The following is an 18518-nucleotide window of genomic DNA, read 5'->3' as shown; positions in this document are numbered from 1 at the left end:
GAAAACCTTTTTGTACATTACCTTACCCTGTCGTTTTCTTTTGGTAATTCCTTGTGTCTTTGTATTTTTATTTATTTTTCAATGATCATCTAATTAGTGTGAGTAGATGAAAGGTATGTGTTAAAACATATGTGGAGGAAGACAGTGATCCAACCGAACTTTCTTTTGGGGACATCTAGTAGTTTTTCATAGTAATTTTAGATATATATTTTTATAACAAATATTTAATTTGATAACTGTATTAATAATTTATATTTATTTGTTGAGATAATCGTTTTATTTATCAATTTTATGAAATCTTATTTTATTAATTAAACCGACTAAAATTGGAGATGCTACATATTTAAGCTTATTCTAATTCTAATCATTTAACTAAGATAGATAATTAAAATATATAATTGTATATTATACAAATAAAATAAAAAAAAAACTGAGGGAAATTAAATAAATGAGACCTTACTTGGTATGAATAGAAGAAGGAGATAATTTTTATACGGAAAAGATTTTCATTTTCTTTATCTGACCCATGTCAAATTAGAAATAACTATTTTTTCTATGTTTTTTTTTCTTCTCGTTATTTATGAAGATATTCATAATGAAAAACAATACAAAGTAGGAATTTAAACTGGTACTCAGTCAATATACCATGACATATCGAATTAAAAATTAACCAAAGGAAGATTGAGACTATCCATTCCTATTTATCACATGCAACATATTGAACTTTAAAGTCTAAACTATTAAATAATTTATGAGAAGTTCTAGAAAAATATAATAAATATATTTTGATATTTTAAAATAAAAATTGTTAAAAAGATAAATTCTACGTGGTCGATCCTGCTAACTGCATTCTTTGAGTTATTTAAAACAATGACATGATACTGTATACCGGATACTGTTGTCGGATATACTTAGCCGACCATCGAATACTGGGTATATCTACTTTGATAACAATGCCGCTCATTAAATCAGGGTGCCACTTACGGGTATCTTCTCATGTCTATCGAGGACACTCTCTCTTATGAGGTAACTTAGCCAAAAATCACTTCAATTTTTTACAGGTAAGTTGGCAATTGGGGCAAATGAAATAACACAACAGTATAAAATCTATATGAACAGATTACGGCAAATGCATTTTTTATTAAAAGGAACTACTACTGATTTTTTTTTCCTTTTTTACACTTGTGTTATATGAATGAAATTTATTTTTCACATTACTGTGATACATAGGCCTAAAATACATTTCTAAAACCTAATAGCAGCAGAAATTATGTGAATGATTTTTCTTTTCAACTTAAGAGGAGATGATTATCATCATTATCACATATGATGAAGCAATATTCAAGAGGTGAAAGCACTGTATGAATAGGAAGAGTTTTATGTACAACATGAAATGGAAATAGTTGTCAATAGAGCAGTCTAGGCTGTGGCTGCAGCTTCTTCTTCAACAGCCTGTGATGCTGGGAGAAGGGTGCAAATGAGGTTGCGGTCACCATACACATTATCAACACGTCCTGATACACATGTTACATTTGTTAGTCTAAGCATTTACATTTGTTACATTCAGCTATTACATTCAGTAGCACAAAATATTAAACAGGGGATGATAATGGTGGTAAGGTTAATCATGAGAAGGATGTCATAAGAACATATTAAGAGGTAGATTTTAAATCTAACCTAACTCTACAAAATCAATCCATCTTAGAGACATATAAATCTCAAACGTGTGACTAGATATTTATGAGTATTTCGATAACAGAGCACGAGAAGTAGATTTTAAATCTAACCTAACTCTACAAAACCAGTCCATCTTACATCGAGACATATACATAAGCGTGTGACTAGATATTTATGAGTGTTTCGATAACAAAGCACGATAAGCCCAACAGAAAACAAATCTTATTATGATAGATATTTTTAAATGACTTTGATACGATCTAAAAAAGTGATTCTAAGTCTAACTTAATCCTATAAAACCAACTTTAAAGTGAAGTTTGTATTTATTTATATACTGTAAATTTGTCTTATCACTAGTTGAAGTGAGATTTCAAATAGAAAACATAGTTATATAAACAAACAACTGCATGATTACCTGTGGTAGGCCAGAACTTTGAAGCACGGAGCCATGGAGCTGGGAAGGCTGCATATTCCCTTGAGTAAGGTTTTGTCCATGCATCAGCCATGAGCAATGATGGTGGATGAGGAGCTCCCTGCAGAACATTTTAGATAATCAGTCAAAGTGCATGAAGTAAGTTGAAATTGTGAATGAAATGCACAGCCAATGACAAAGAAATTGTTACATGATCTTGGACCACCATGTGTCTATATGCTCTTGACTGGATCATGTAATAATCTCTCATTTTAAAGGGTATGTTACTAGCACTTTCCAACACACCCTCTGTGTTACTAGATTATGTAATAATTAGTATGCTACTAACACTTCTAACATGTCCTCTTTCATGAGGGAGTAAATAAGTGACTCTCAAAATTTTGTGATTTCCAACAAGTTTTAATCAGTAGTAGAGTGTTGAAAAGTGTTAGTTACAATTTAAAAGACAGCCTTGAAATTTCTTGTGTACTGTAAATAATCAAAACTGAAACAAGCATTCCTCTTTTTCTGTAACATCATATCAATGAAGAACAAATTTTTTACCTTAAGCACATTGTTGTTTATGTCAGCCTTTCCTTTCTCTATTTCAGCAATTTCTTCTCTAATTGAAATAAGAGTATCACAGAACCTGTCCAACTCGGCCTGCAACGATGATTAGTTGAATTAGAGAAGAAATTACTCAAAAAAATGGTTCAAAGGTCGAATTTTCCAAGGTTAGTATCAACCTTGCTTTCACTCTCTGTAGGCTCAATCATGAGTGTGCCAGGCACAGGCCACGACATTGTTGGTGCATGAAAACCATAGTCCATGAGGCGTTTTGCAACATCTTCAGGCTCAATTCCAGCAGTATTCTACAAGGGAAAGAGCTTACAAGTAGTCAGAGAAAGAATAATTCTAAATGATTGAAAAACATCTGCAATCATGGAATGGACTTACCTTGAAGCCTCTCAAGTCAATAATGAACTCATGAGCAACTGTTCCATTGACTCCGCGGAAAAGAACTGGGTAATAGTTCTGTAAGAATAAACGTATAAGTAAAACCAGGGATCATATACAGATTCATAATAATAGGAAACTAACTAGAAAAGGAAAGAATACATATAATCTATGAAAAGGGTCAAACCTCCAATCGTTTGGCCATGTAGTTTGCATTCAAAATGGCTATCTTTGATGCATCAGTGAGTCCTTTAGAACCCATCATAGCGATGTAAGTGTAAGAGATTGGCAATATGAGTGCTGATCCCCATGGTGCAGCAGAGATGGTACCAAGTGGTTGAGGATTTTCAGGGGCAGGAATTCCACCAGTTGATATCTTCATTTTGAAAACAGAAAATAAACAGCAAGAACAAAGTCACACAAATGATTTATCTTCACAGGAGTTTAAGTTCTACCTATGAAATAAAAAGGAACAATGCTATCCAATCTAGAAAATTAAACTAAAGACTAGTTGCTTTTTTCTGTGAAAGCAATGCACTTTCTAATCAATGTAATAAAAAACATAAATTCATAACTATACACAATACCATCCACAAGAATGAGAGAAGTGCTTACCACAGGGTGGGAAGGTAAAAATGGTGCCAAGTGTTTCTTTACACCAATAGGACCCATGCCAGGGCCACCTCCTCCATGAGGGATGCAGAATGTCTTGTGGAGATTGAGATGACAAACGTCTGCTCCTATCCAACCCGGGCTTGTGAGCCCCACCTGTAAACATGACCAAATATAATTTGATAATTGAACACATATTTTTGGAAAATTAAGCTCAAATTGATAAATTCTGGGTCACTATGAAATGAAGAATCTGACAACAGAACAATTTGTTGTGAAGAGTATGAAAAGACCTTACTAAGGATTTTGGATCTATTCACATTTTGGAGAAGACTAACAAATGGAGAGAAATTGGTTTCTTGAACTCTTAGGCTTTGTTCACTTGAATGGAATTGGGGGAGAGTAATTGAGTGGATTTGAGAGGATTTGAAGATAAATTTTTGTTGTTTATTTGAGTGAATTTGGAGGTAAGGGAGAGTGGATTTGGAAGTAAATTTTTTTAATCTGTCACATCAATCAAATCTTACACTAATTCTCACAAATTTGCTTCCAAATTCACTCTCATTTACCTCCAAATTCACTCAAATAAACAACCAAAAAATTTATCTCCAAATCCTCTCAAATCCACTCAATCACTCTCCCCCAAATCCATTCAAGTGAACAAAGGGCTAGTGAATTTCATCCTGAACATACACTTGGTCCAACACAAATTACATGAATGTAAAGATACATATATAAAAACAAACCTGTGCATTCATGTTGGCACCATCCATGTATACTTGGCCACCATTATCATGAATAATCTTGCAGATCTCATCAATACCTTCCTCATAGACACCGTGGGTTGAAGGATATGTTACCTGCAATTAAATCAAAATCAAACTACTGTAAACAATGCCCAGGTTTGACAATACCTCAATTAGCTTGTATAAAGTCAATATTGAGTAACATTCTAAAGGACTCAATTTGTACCATAAGTGCAGATAAGTTGTCCTTGTGTTTTTCAGCAGCCTTTCTCAACTCTTCTATATTAATGTTTCCCTTGGCATCAGTTCCAACTGAGACGATTTTCATTCCACACATTGCAGCGCTAGCAGGATTTGTACCATGTGCTGAGACAGGTATAATGCAAACATCGCGGTGATGGTCACCTCTTGCCTACAGTTTCGAATGGCCAAAAGATGTAAGAACCATCACAGGTATTTAAGAACATTTATTGGATATGATAATGTAGGAAAATCATTGCATCTCTTGTAGATACTTAGCAATAGAAAATGGCATATCTAAGACTATGTACAATTTGGCTGCAATGAAAATACAATGTTACATTCAATAGTAATCACAGAAATACTTATATATCCTAAGACTAAATCAGAAGAACCATAAATTTCTGATAAGTTATCATAATAATCCAAGTATGGTCCATACCAGATGATATGCACGGATAACCATAAGTCCAGCATATTCTCCAGCAGCACCGGCATTTGGTTGCAAGGAGAAGGAGTCAAACCCGGTGATGGTACACAACAAGTCACCCAAATTGTCGAACATTTCCTGATATCAAAATTGCTTGTTCAGACAGAAAAAACAATATTTATCTAATACATTCAAGGATGAAAAAGTATGTATATGAATTTCTTTGAGTGATTAGTGTTGTAAGATTATTTGAACATCGGATTACCTGATAACCTTCAGCCTGGTTAACTGGTGCAAAAGGGTGAATATCACTAAAGTTGGACCATGTCACAGGCATCATTTCTGTCGTTGCATTCAGCTTCATTGTACAGGATCCCAATGGAATCATACTGTGGCATAGTGAGAGATCTTTTGATTGTAGCCTATACATGTACCTAAGCAACTCATGCTCAGTTTGGTACCTGTGAAGAGAAAATAAAATTGATGTAAGCTTCCATAATATAATTGCATTAATTGCATGAATTCAAAGTTCATGAAAAGGGACATACGTGTTAAAGATAGGGTGTGTCAGATAAGGGCTATTCCTAGTTAATCCAGAAGGAATTGCACTTTGAACTTCTGATGCAATAGATGCAGCTGTGAAGGGGACCTGTATATAAATTAACATCAAAATCATGAGTAATGACAAAACTGTTAATTTTGAAATGAATATAATGTGTAATCATACTTACTGGCTTTCCACCAGCAAAGACTTTGAACAGCTTATCAACATCCTCTAATGTGGTTGTTTCATCAAAAGCAACAGTGATCTGAAAAGCCACAAAGCTCCATTATCCAAAGGCATGCAAACACAATTAACCAATTTTAGTGCAACAAAAAGCAATACTTACAGTGTTTCCATCTACAACTCGCAAATTTATTTCGCTTTTGATAGCTGCATCAGCAATTGCATGTGCATTGGAAGTCTTAACCTTCACAGTGTCAAAGAAAGGAAGGTCTTGAACTTCCACAGTTCCAAGTTTCTTTAATCCAAGAGCAAATGCCCCAGCAAGACCATGAACACGGTTTGCAATGTTCTTAAGGCCTTCAGGTCCATGATACACAGCATACATAGCAGCCATGTTTGCAAGAAGTGCCTAAACAAATCACCCCAGTATTTAATAATATCCTCAGCCAACTCAAACGAAATCACAACATACCTCCAGGAATACACTAACACAAGGCTTCATGATAATCCTTAACATAAAGTTCCCTCCCAAAAAAATAGGATTCGAAACATGAATATATATTTAAAAATATAGTTTGATTCTGATACGTAAGTCCGCACACAAATTTATACACTATAAACTAATAAGAAATCACTCTCAATATGACTTTTAAACCAGATATTTCAATAGTCACCCATGTTATCATACATTGCAAACTATGATTAAATGATAGTGTAAAAAACCTTTCCATAGATGGTGAATAAGTCAACAATTTTATGATATGGTAATCTATAATAAAAAGACAGCATTAAAACCATTTACACAGTCAGTAAGTTCTAATTGATTTCTAAAAACAACGTAGAAATAGTAAAACTATCAATAGCTTTGCAAATGAAAAATAACTAAAAATTATTGAAGGAACCAAATGAGCAAGTTACCTGGGCAGTGCAAATGTTGCTGGTAGCCTTGTCCCTCCTGATATGCTGCTCCCTAGTTTGCATTGCCATCCTCAGAGCAGTCTTTCCTGTAGAATCAACACTGACTCCAATGATTCTCCCTGGCATCATCCTCTTGTACTCTTGTGATGTGGCCAAGAAAGCTGCATGAGGACCTCCATAGCCCATTGGAACTCCAAACCTCTGAGCTGATCCAACAACAATATCTGCCCCCAACTCCCCAGGAGGCTTCAACACAGTCAGTGCCAACAGATCACTTGCCATAACAACCTTCACCTCATGAGCATGAGCCTTCTTGATGAACTCCCCATAGTCCAACACCTCACCCTCAGTCCCAGGGTACTGCACAAGCACACCACACACATCCCCAGATTTGTAATCAATATCCTTAAGATCTGCTGTCACAACCTTGAGATCAAATCCAGCAGCTCTTGTCTTGCAAATATCAATGGTCTGAGGGTGGCAGTTACTTGCGATGATGAAGGTCTTCTTCTTCCCCTTTTGGATGTTATTGCACATGGACATTGCCTCAGCTGCAGCAGTGCCCTCATCAAGCAATGAGGCATTGGACATGGGCAAGCCAGTGAGGTCAGTGATCATGGTCTGGTAATTCAGCAGTGACTCAAGCCTCCCCTGAGATATCTCAGCCTGGTAAGGAGTGTACTGAGTGTACCAAGCAGGGTTCTCCATTATGTTCCTCAAGATTACTGGTGGAACATGAGTGTTGTAGTACCCCATCCCAATGTAGGACTTGAAAACCTTGTTCTTTGAGGCCAAATCCTTCATGTGCTCAATCATCTGGCTCTCTGTTAAACCTCCATCGAATTTCCCGAACTTCATCTCCTTCAAGCGGATCGACTTAGGAACGGTGGCGTCCACCAGAGAATCGAGGCTCTCAAAGCCAATTGACTCTGCCATCTTGCTCTGTTCCTCTGGGGTGGCAGAGTTATGGCGCCTGGGGAAAGTGTCACTCCGTTGAAGCGCTTCAACAGAGATGGATCGGGTTGAACCGACACCAAGGAGGCCACCAACAACGCCGCGTGACATGGTGGCGATGTTCATGCTCCTTCCCAGAAGGGTCTCTGTTTTGAATCCTCTGTTTCTCACTGCAGCGGAGGAAACAGAGGACATGCACCTAGAGGAAGAGTACAGCAACATGGGGGTGGTGGAAGAGTGCAGTAAGGATTCATTCTTCTGGTGCTGCTTTGCCTCTGAAACCAGACGCTTCAGAATGGCGCGGTTCGCAAGCCTGCGAGCACGTTCCATGAGTGCTGCTACAGAGAGAAAGAGAGAGAAAACAGAGGGAACAGTGTCTTGTGTTGAAATTGTGAGGTTTCGGAGTTGTGAGGTGTTTTTGTTTTTCTCGTTATGATTCCATTGGAGTTTGTGAGTGAGGATGGGGTGTAAAGTAATGCTGATGATAATAGAGTCGTTTGAAGGCTATATAATTATATAAAATATCAACGTAAGTTCTACTTGCATATATATAAAATATAAAAAATAAAACGATGATAATACAATTGATGTGTAATTATGTCACTTAAAAACTTGATTTTGAATTTAATTATGGGTTTGTGTGCATGAAAAAGAGTCATTAAGAAAATTGGGTCCTTTAAATATGTCTTTTATGATAAAAAGATTGGTTTTTGACTTGTAATTGAAAATGGTATGAACATTAAAAAAACAGAGATTAAGATAGGAAAAGGTTCGATTTTTCCGAAATGAATGGGTAAAAATGGATGATTTTTTTGTGGGGGTGATAAAATATGGTTTTTGAGATCTGGTGGAAATGGTAGGTGGTTGGTGAGTGAGAGTCCACCAATGAAGGAAAATGACAGATTGAAGGTTATCACTGTCTCAGAAGAAAACACCACAAACTGTGGAAGGGAGGAATGGATGGAAGGCATTGAAGCTGGAAAGATTGAGTTTCAATGGAAGACATTTAAGGTTGTTTTACTTGGAGAGGGAAAAAAAGATGTTTTGTTTTTGTTTTTCTTTTTAATTTTGTGAGGTTTGAAAATGGTAAGATTCTGATGAGTAGTTTGTGGCAGATCCTTCACAGAATCAGCAGGCTTATCCTTTGTGTCTGACAAAGCAAAAATAAGTAAAGGGGTAATTTGGGGTTTTGAAAAATTTGGGGCTATGTTTTTGGTTGAGATAGATGTAGTGAATGGTGTGAAAAAGGACACATTGTGATGCTTAAAGGAACAATCACAATCTGAAGTGAGATTTTTGATTCAGGTTGGAACTTCCTTTATTTTAGGTGTGACACTCAAAGAATTTGATAAACGGGGTTGTTGAGGAAATTTAAGGATTCATTAGTCCATGAATCAAAGGTTGCAATGAATGAAACAATCTTTGCAGTTTTTCAGCAAATTCAGAAAATCTTGTCAGTAAAAACATGCATTGTTATAGAAAGTTGTTACAATAAATACTACACAGATAAGTTTACATTGTAATTGTACTTTTTGATTAATATTTACTTTTATCAAGAACTAATTTTTATAAAAAAAATGTTGATATAACTATTTTTATATTCACAAAATTCAAATATTGAATTTAAAAGAAAAGGAAAAGTTGCCAATTAGATAAAAAGAAATTATTGGGAAAATTCAGCAAAAGGGTGGTAGGTGAGGAGAAAAAATGCATGCTTTATAAGCACATTATTAAAGCATAATCAATGGTTTGGTTTGTAGTATTTATCAGTATTGTACTACCACCATGTGGCAATAATCAAGGGTTTAATTGGTTCAGGGTTTAATTATTTTATTTATTTTTTCTCTTCTAACTTTTCTAATGCAAAAAAAATTGATGGATCAAAAGGATTGAATGAGTGAAGACCAACTACAACTACAGATTCAACATAAGAACAACTTTTATTTCAAAGCACGTCATTTTTTTAATTCTTTTACTGTCAATATCTAAATATTAGGTATTAAACATTTAACTATTTTAATTTAAAGAGAATAAAATTGATAAAATTTATTTCAGTTATTGCATAAAAAGGTTTTATATTTTAAAATGAGATTTCTATAGTTGTTTTTAAGGCATGTAAGTTAGAAATATAATTAGATAGTGGGGATTACAGGAATGAAATGATAGATTGAGAGAATCGATGGTTTACGGACATGGAAAAGGGAATTATTTTATTTTAAAAAAAATTCATAATAATAAGATCTAGAAAATTATAAATTCTGTATCAATACTTGAAATCTCAAATTAAATTTTCTTTGATTATACTTTGACTAATTTTTACTGTATTTTTAAATTGTACTTGATGGGTGATGGCTTTGGTGGACTTCCAATTCAAAACATTATGAATTGAATATTAATATATTATTTGTATTTATATTTGAATTTAGAACGACAAGTTTATAGCTTATTAATTTAATTAGTCAGTCAAATTAACTTTTATTTAAGAGGTAGGAATTTATTTATTTTTTATTTACAAATAAAGAGACCAAACTCTAAAACTAAATTTGCATTTAAATATTTTGAAATTTAAAAATAACTATGAATTATTTTGACAGCACAGGAAAAATATTTCTCATGTTTTTTTTTACATATTGTGATCTTATAAATTTTCATTTTATTCTCGTATTATGTTTATGATATAAAATTGAATTAAATTTAAAATCTATTTTTTAATATATATCATTTATAAATAAAAAAGAGATCAAATTTAGTTTTATATAGTTTATATCATGCATGGTCTGTGAAATTGAGTCCAAAAACAATGAAAACAAAAATGAAGAACAAAATAGAAATTATAAAGTTATAAATTAACATTGTGTTATGGTTCAGAATTGAATTATTAGAAAACACATATAATCAGAAACTCAAAATTATTAGAAGTTAATTAAAATAGAAAATTACTTCATCACATACCTACTTCTAACTATGTTTATTTCAATATTTGAAATTAGTATAATCACTCTATTTCAAAAGTTGATATTAAGAAAAAAACTACATAGTTATATAATAAACTTTTACACAAAAATAACCGTAGTTCAAACTAGAGAAAATTTGTAAAAGCATAAAATAAGAATATATATATATATATATATATATATATATATATATATATATATATATATATATATGTATGTATGCAATTCCTTTCAATATATATCACTTTTTGAGCTATTTCAATAATAAAGACTATCTATGCTCTATAAAGATGTACAATTATAAGAAAAAGAAATACAATCACAAACTAGAGTAAGTTAGTATATTTAGAAAAAAATATTTTAAAGGATTAAAAACAAGTAATTACTCAAATAATTTCATTCAAATATTCATATTCATTTAGACAAATTATAACTACCACTTTCGAAAGATTTCACGTATTAAATAAGACATATAAGATTTTGCATCTATCATAAGTTTCACAAGAATCTCGATAGATTTTGGCTTATAATATCATGGTTCTACTCAACCCTCCTACATGTCAAGGTTAGCTCACTATGAAACATTAGAAAGATTGTCTTTGAAATTAAATTTTGTCATAGGATCTTACATCAACTTTTACTAACTAAATATCTACCTAGTAAAAATACTTGGTACAGTCTAGATAATCTTCTACCGAATCATTAGTCAATACACTTTACACAAGAGTGAAATATTTTCTCCCCTGAAAGTCATTCCACTTTCATCACATCACAACTTTTTCATCACATATGTCATCAACAAATTAATAATTAAACTATTATATATATATATATATATATATATATATATATATATAAATAAATAAATAAGTATTTTTAAATTTCATACCATTACTATATTATCATAGTTGAAAAGCCTTTTATCGCTGAGTGACAACATGGCTCGCCCAACAAGTGAATACTAGGAGAAAATCCTTCGATATTTGCTAAGAAAGTGTCTCACTCATTCAACGAATAGGACCACTAAGAGTAATTTGCATAATTAATTCGTCCATTAAGTCATATCTCACCCAACGAGTAAGACACTTTTGTTTCTCTAACTTTCAACTAATATGTTCTCGCTTAGTGAAGGTATTACTCACCTAACGAGTAGATCCTTTTTTGTTTCTCTAACTTTGCGAATTATACTTTCACCTATGAGTGAAATGCTTGTTCAATGAGTTTATATAATTTATAAGTCATATAAAAAATATAAATATATTATATTGGCCATAGTAGGTATTTTTCTTTTCTCTCAATCAAAACAGGTGATACTAGGTAAAATGTATCAATTGAGTTAGATTTATCGAGATCGTTGAAGTAAAAATTCATCAAACCATAATCATAAATATCCAAATCTACTAAAGCTATTAAGTAAACCAAATCACAATATCAGTATTGTACCGGTGAATTTCTTAAACAAGTTAATTCATCAATTTCAATAAATCCAAATCAATACCTCGTTCACAAATTGAAATCAACTTTTTAAATAACTAACTTCTTTTACTGTCTATGAACAAACCACTACAAAAACAATTGCATTTACCTATAACAAAAATCAATGGGAAATGAAAAAAATCTATGGATAATCACTAATGTATTTTTTTGTCTGTGGGAAATATCAATCTGTAGGTAATACAGATGGTCCCCATCCATAGGTATTTGAAAACTAAAAACCTTAGCAAATTTGAGAATGCTTACCCAACTCATTCAAGTCCCAAACTCAAAATCAAATCTCGCAGAAGGTTCAACTAGGGTTTTTTAGACCCATTTTTAGGGTTTTTGAGAATGAGACTCGAGGCTTTGAAATTGGTGTTGGATAGATTGATTGAATTTCAGAATGGCTAAAGTTCAACTCATTTTTGAAGTTTTGGGTGTGTTAGTGAATTTTAGAGAAACGCATGTTGATGAATTTGTGCATTTGGTGGATTTAGTACGTGGTTGTGGAGTTGGGAGAATGGGATATTAGGAACGAAAATACCATTTATTTTATTTTTTACTTTTTTTTTACTGATAAATTAAATAACTTTACCCATGGATTTTGTTTTCTCATGAAACATCTACCGTAAGTAAGTTTTCTATTCAATACACTTTCATCCAATTTGTTATCAGTGGATAAATCCCGTAGATAATAAATTTTACATATAGATTTTATTTCATGAGTAATTTTTCATGGGTAATTTAAGTTTTTCTTTTAGTGAACACACCACTTTTCTGCCTCTAGGTATTCATAATTACAAATCTTTACAAGAAAAGTTCAGATTAATAATCTGATCATACCTCAATAATCGTAATTAAAAATATTCATATAGAGTTTTGAGATGATACATATAACCCCTTAACCTCACACATGTAATACAAAAACCAAGAAGGCTTTAAAAAGAGAAAAAAAATATAATTTACTTTGTTCGACAAACTGAATGGATAGAAAGATAAACATTACCGTAAAAAAATTCTATAATATATTCCGATCTTCATACAGACGAAAGATAGAGTCATACATGTAGAAAAAAAGACAAAGAAAAAACTTAAAAAATACTTTTTAAAAAATAATGATTTTTATAAAATAAAAATCAAATTAATAAAAAGTTATATTTATAGTTTAACTCTAATTAGTAATAAAATAATTAAATACCATTCTTTTAAATTACTCTTAACTATTTTCTAAGTACTTAGATTTATAACTAAAAAATAGTTGATAAACTAAAATTTAATTTAAATAAAATCTGTATAAAAAATTGTAATATTTAAAGTGAGAACGAACTACAAGGAATTTACTTTATGAAACATTGGTGACAATTTTTTTTTTCCAATTGGTGACATTCTATTAGTTAGTAGTTTAATTCTAACAAGGTTCATAAGAAAATAGTTAAACTAACTCTTTTTAATTGTGATCTCATTTTCACTTTATTATTTATACAATATAATATAATCCTTGGTCGATATATAAAGACACTCTTCATTATTCAAATAGTGAAAGACATCTCACCAAACAAAAGTTATTTGCAAGACTTTGTATGAGAAAGTGGCTATTAAAATTGTCTAATCTTCTGTTTTACTATTTTAATATAAATTTTTTTATCAACATCATAACTAATCTCCAACTCAAAACGATAAACACAAGAGTTTAGTTCAAATTCTTGTGAAAACGCTCTCAGAATACAGTAATCAAGAAATTGTCTGTTTATTAACACTGCTAATTGCACTATTTATGATATATATTTTTAATTATATATCATAAATTTAGTTTAGATTATAAAAATATAAAACTAAAAACATATTTATATATCTATACAGATATTTAGATATAAAAATTATTAAGCTAAAGTGTAAGTATTAACAATTATAAAAAAAGTGAAAATAATTTATATTATAATCGATAAAAAAATTTAGTCAAAATCTTGATAATTAATAGTAATGATCAATTTAAAATTTAATTAATCATTAATTATAATTTTGATTTATAATAATGACTAATTTAAAAATTAATAATTTTTAATTTATAAATTAATATATAAAATAGTGGCTATTTTTTTTATCTCTAATCGCTATTTAATTTTTTTAATATAAGAATGAATGAACCAAATATTTAAGGTTTGCTGTAATTAAAAAAAAAATACTGATTAAAATATCTTTTCCTTGTACCATTGCTGCCTTTATCGAAGGAATGAAATGATTCTTATTGATTTCAATTATCGGAAGAAAAAAAAAATACAAACAATAAAAAGGAACAGAACGTTGAAAGATATATAGAGAAAAAAAAAGAGTAAATCTGAACATAAATATACTTTTAAATTAATATTTTGAATAGAAGATATTATTAAAAGGAGAAAAATTAAGAAATTGGACAAAAGTTGAAATGTTATATAAATTTTTATGAATTTAATCCTTTTTTTTTTGTTATGAAAAGGATTTTTGTGTAAGTTTAATACGAAATAATATTGGTCCATCTCATTCATGAGAATGAAACAGAAGCATGTTAACTTATTGGTTGTTTTTAGAAAGAAAAAAAAAACAAAAACTCTACAGACCCATTTGGCACATTTTCATCTCACAACCACGTGTGTGTGTGTGTGTATATTAAAGAAAGATAGAATTTTAAAATTAAGTTGTTTTGGAATTAATAAAGTTAGTTTGTAGTTTTAGTTTATGTTTGCTTGTTGAAATTTGTAAAAGGTTTTTTCTTAAAAGAAAAAAAAGTAGAATTTTGATATGTTTAATAGTTTAAGAATCGAAATCAAAAGACAGTTTTGATTATTTTTTTATTTTTTATTTTGGAAATATTTTTTAAAGATAAAATTGTAATAAAATTTTAGTTTTTAAAACAGATAATATATTATAAAATCATTCTTCAAAAATTATTCAAACAAAACTAATTTTTCTAGTAATTGAATATAACATTATACATAAATTATATTCAAAATGTGAATTTATGTATAAAGAAAAGGAAAAATAGATGACATGTTTATAAGAATATAATGCGTTAGTAAATTATGTAAATATAATAACATTTATGAGGAATGAAGTATTTATAGACAAATTGATAACAAAATCACATTTTCTTACATTTTTGTGTTGTCATAACTCTTGTTGAAAACGAACATTATTAAAATAAGTATTTAAAAACACTTGAAATCCAATAACGTTCATAAAATATAAATAATATTTTTTTTCTAATGTTCTTTCTCTATTTGTATTTTCTTGAAATTGATTCATTTGCACAGTAAAATGAGAAATATTTATATGAGAATGTTGAATTTGTTTCTTATATACTTTTTTTTTTAATTTTTGCTAATTGTTCTTTGTTTTTATTGATTTTGCTTTTCTTTTACTAATATAATGTAAGGATGTTAATTACTTTAAAATCTACCATTTGAAAATTGATTTTAATTTCTCTTTATACCTTTATCAATATAACAATTTTATTTCATTTGATATTTCATAGATCAATTGAAGTTTAACACAACTTTAAATCTTTTCTTAGATCTTTCTTGGATTCTTAATTGTTGGTACCTTTGTCAACATGCTAACTAAATTCTTATGTTCTTTCTTAAATCTTTCTTAATGTTAGAACTTTATTTTTCATCTTCTTACCATTGAATTTGTTTTAAGGGATTTAAAAGCACAATTTTTTTTAGTATGAATAATCTTCATGTTTACTTTCTACACCTAATTTACTAATTTTTGTTCTATTTGCTTACCCTCTCTCACTCTGTATATTGTGCGAATTATAATTGTTTATTTTGATTTTGAAAGAGGATTCACATGTATAAAAATTATGACTTTGTTTGAAAAAAATTGTAATACATTGAGTGATATTTATGTAACATATTAAATTTGTAGGGCAAATTTTTTGAACATGCAAAACCTATTATTACAAAAGATAAGGCTTTTCCATTGTTGGAGTTATTTATTTATTTTATTGGGGGCGATAAGTGACTTTGATTGAATCTTTCAATTTTTTTAGCCTATCATTGATGTAATTCTATTTGAAAGATTGCTAAAACTGACAATGACTAAAAACAGTGTTTGTACTTTTTTTTTTTGAAATAAATTTTCTTATTGTCTTTGATTTACTTATTTTTAATGGTTGAATAAATAGACAAACGTTAAGGCAATGATTGAGATGTTTGTATTCTCAAATAGTTAATTATTGATCTTTGAGGGGTTAATAGTCCAATTAAGCATGACTCACTATTTCCTCCAAAGCTTTTAAAACAATTTAAATCAGTCATGAATGAATGCTAATTCTGATATGTTATTTTATTTTGTAATTTTATTGAATTTCACAAAATTAAAGAGTGGATAAAATAATTAGTTATGATATATAAAATTAAAGATATATAAAATTACATTAAGTAGATATATAAAATTAAAGAAATCATGTTTAGGATTTCTAATAAAATTTACTTAACTTCTAAAGTTTAGATTGTAATTACTTTTAAGAGTTATATTTGTATGATGAGAATTAGAAGAAATTAATAAGTATAAGATTTTTTTTTACAAATGAAAGCCGGATGCATGGGTATTAAACTAGAAAGTGTTATATTTGATTGTACAAATTATTGGAATTGGTGAGACAATTATCTTCATTTAGAAAAATGATTTTTATAATAATACTTCTTGCAAGATATTTTGAAAACTCATCGTGTTTTGAGAAATTTATGTGAATGTGATTTTTCCCATGTACTATTCTTATCCTCTTCAAGATGGTTTAAAAGTGATTGATAAAACACTTCATAACATTAGAGAGGGTGTTAAATATGTTAAATCATCAAATTGAATTCTAAAATTTAAAGAACAAGTTAGTCATGGGAACATAAGTATAAGTATTGGTCTGTGATTGTTAGATATATTATCTTTATTTTATTTTTATTTTTTATCTTTAGTTAGTTTGTTGTTATTTCTTATTTGTATTTTGGAGTTACTGTTAGTCCAAAAACTTGTTGGGCTCGATTTCGGCAAGTGCACCGAATCGTTCAAGTAATAAACCGGTAAGACCGGGTATCGTTTTCCCAAGAGACTCGTAATACTAGAGAATTGTGCGATTAACAACTCATATAGACTCAATAACATAACATCAATATACAGAACAAGTGCAGAAATGTAAATTCATACATAATTACAAAGTTGGACTTTGGTATTGAAGGCACTTGGAAATGGAAAAGACTAGAAATGATATGAAATGACATTGCTAAGGCTAATTTTCACCAATGCACTCTTGTGTATAACCAATTTTATCTCCTCACTATCAATTTACTAAAGTCAATCCACTAAAACACTCTAGCCCTAATTCCTTAGGTGAAAGAGCCTAGGTTTTCCTTATCAAACCCCAATTCCTTGGCAATCTAACAAGCAAAACCCGCATTAAAGAGCTGGGATCTAAGACAACATGTGAATCATCTTCCATTCCTAGAATCAATGACCCACAAGGACTCTTATTTCAGTTCAAGATTTCATCTTACGTTCCCATAATCCATAAAACCCCAAAATCAAGTCATGAACGTTCCCATTACATGCAAGCTTTAAGATTGGAAACAAGAATACTAGCAATTGATAGAAAAGGCATATATATAATCAAATCATTCAACAATTACACAAGAATTCAAAGGCTACAACTAATCCCAACAAGATGGGTTTGGTTCTCCATTTCCATGGAGAACCCTAAAGCTTACAAGATGACCATGGAAGAAGATGAAGAACCCAAGAGGAAGAAGGGAGTGTTCCCACGAACCCTAGCAGTCCTCCAAGCTCTCCTCTGAGTGAAATCGCGCCTCCAAAATGACCAAAGACCTCAAACCCTTCGCGTTTCTGGGTTAAATAAGCTGTCTGCCACATCAGTAAAAATCGCGCCCGGGCGCCCCTCTGTTTTCGCGCCCGGGCGCGAGCCTCTCGCATTTGGACGAACGTCCTTCAAGCTGGCCGAGCGTCCTCTTGTTTGCTGGACGAACGTGCTGCACGAGCGTCCTCTCTGCTAGCTTGGACGAGCGTCCTCTGCCTGGCTGGACGAGCGTCCTCTGCCTCTCGCATTTGGACGAGCGTCCTCGGACGAGCGTCCTCCTGGACGAGCGTCCTCTTTCCTGGACGAACGTCCGCTCTCTTGGACGAGCGCCCACTTATCTCAGGACGAGCGTCCACTTGTTTCTTTGCTGGACGAACGTCCACTTCTCTGGCGAGCGTTCTCTCTTCTCTTTTGGACGAGCGTCCTTTCTTGTCTTTTTCTGGACGAGCGTCCCCTCTAAACGTCCTGGACGAGCGTACTCTTGCTGGCGACGAGCGTTTCTGCATGTTCTTGCTTTGGTTTGCTCTATAATTTGTTGGAGACTCTTCCAAGCTCATTTTTAGCTACAAA

General features: G+C 31.3%; 1 protein-coding gene across 1 annotated transcript; it reads right to left on the bottom strand.

The window, feature by feature from the left end:
• Window positions 1-1120: 1120 nt before the first annotated feature.
• Window positions 1121-8165, bottom strand: LOC108338145 (glycine dehydrogenase (decarboxylating), mitochondrial). The gene is made up of 15 exons (XM_017574874.2): window positions 6720-8165; window positions 5965-6210; window positions 5806-5883; window positions 5623-5723; window positions 5340-5535; window positions 5087-5212; window positions 4631-4816; window positions 4405-4518; window positions 3662-3814; window positions 3234-3422; window positions 3047-3124; window positions 2836-2961; window positions 2654-2752; window positions 2093-2210; window positions 1121-1514 (listed from the first exon to the last, which is right to left on the bottom strand). The coding sequence occupies exons 1-15, from the start codon at window positions 8001-8003 to the stop codon at window positions 1420-1422; spliced, it is 3189 nt and encodes a 1062-aa protein (XP_017430363.1). The 5' UTR covers window positions 8004-8165; the 3' UTR covers window positions 1121-1419.
• Window positions 8166-18518: the final 10353 nt, after the last annotated feature.

The sequence above is a fragment of the Vigna angularis genome, chromosome 7 (assembly GCF_016808095.1).
Source record: "Vigna angularis cultivar LongXiaoDou No.4 chromosome 7, ASM1680809v1, whole genome shotgun sequence".
In the NCBI taxonomy this organism is placed as follows: domain Eukaryota; kingdom Viridiplantae; phylum Streptophyta; class Magnoliopsida; order Fabales; family Fabaceae; genus Vigna; species Vigna angularis.
Note: the sequence above shows the minus strand (reverse complement) of the source record. Positions and strands in the feature narration are given on the sequence as shown.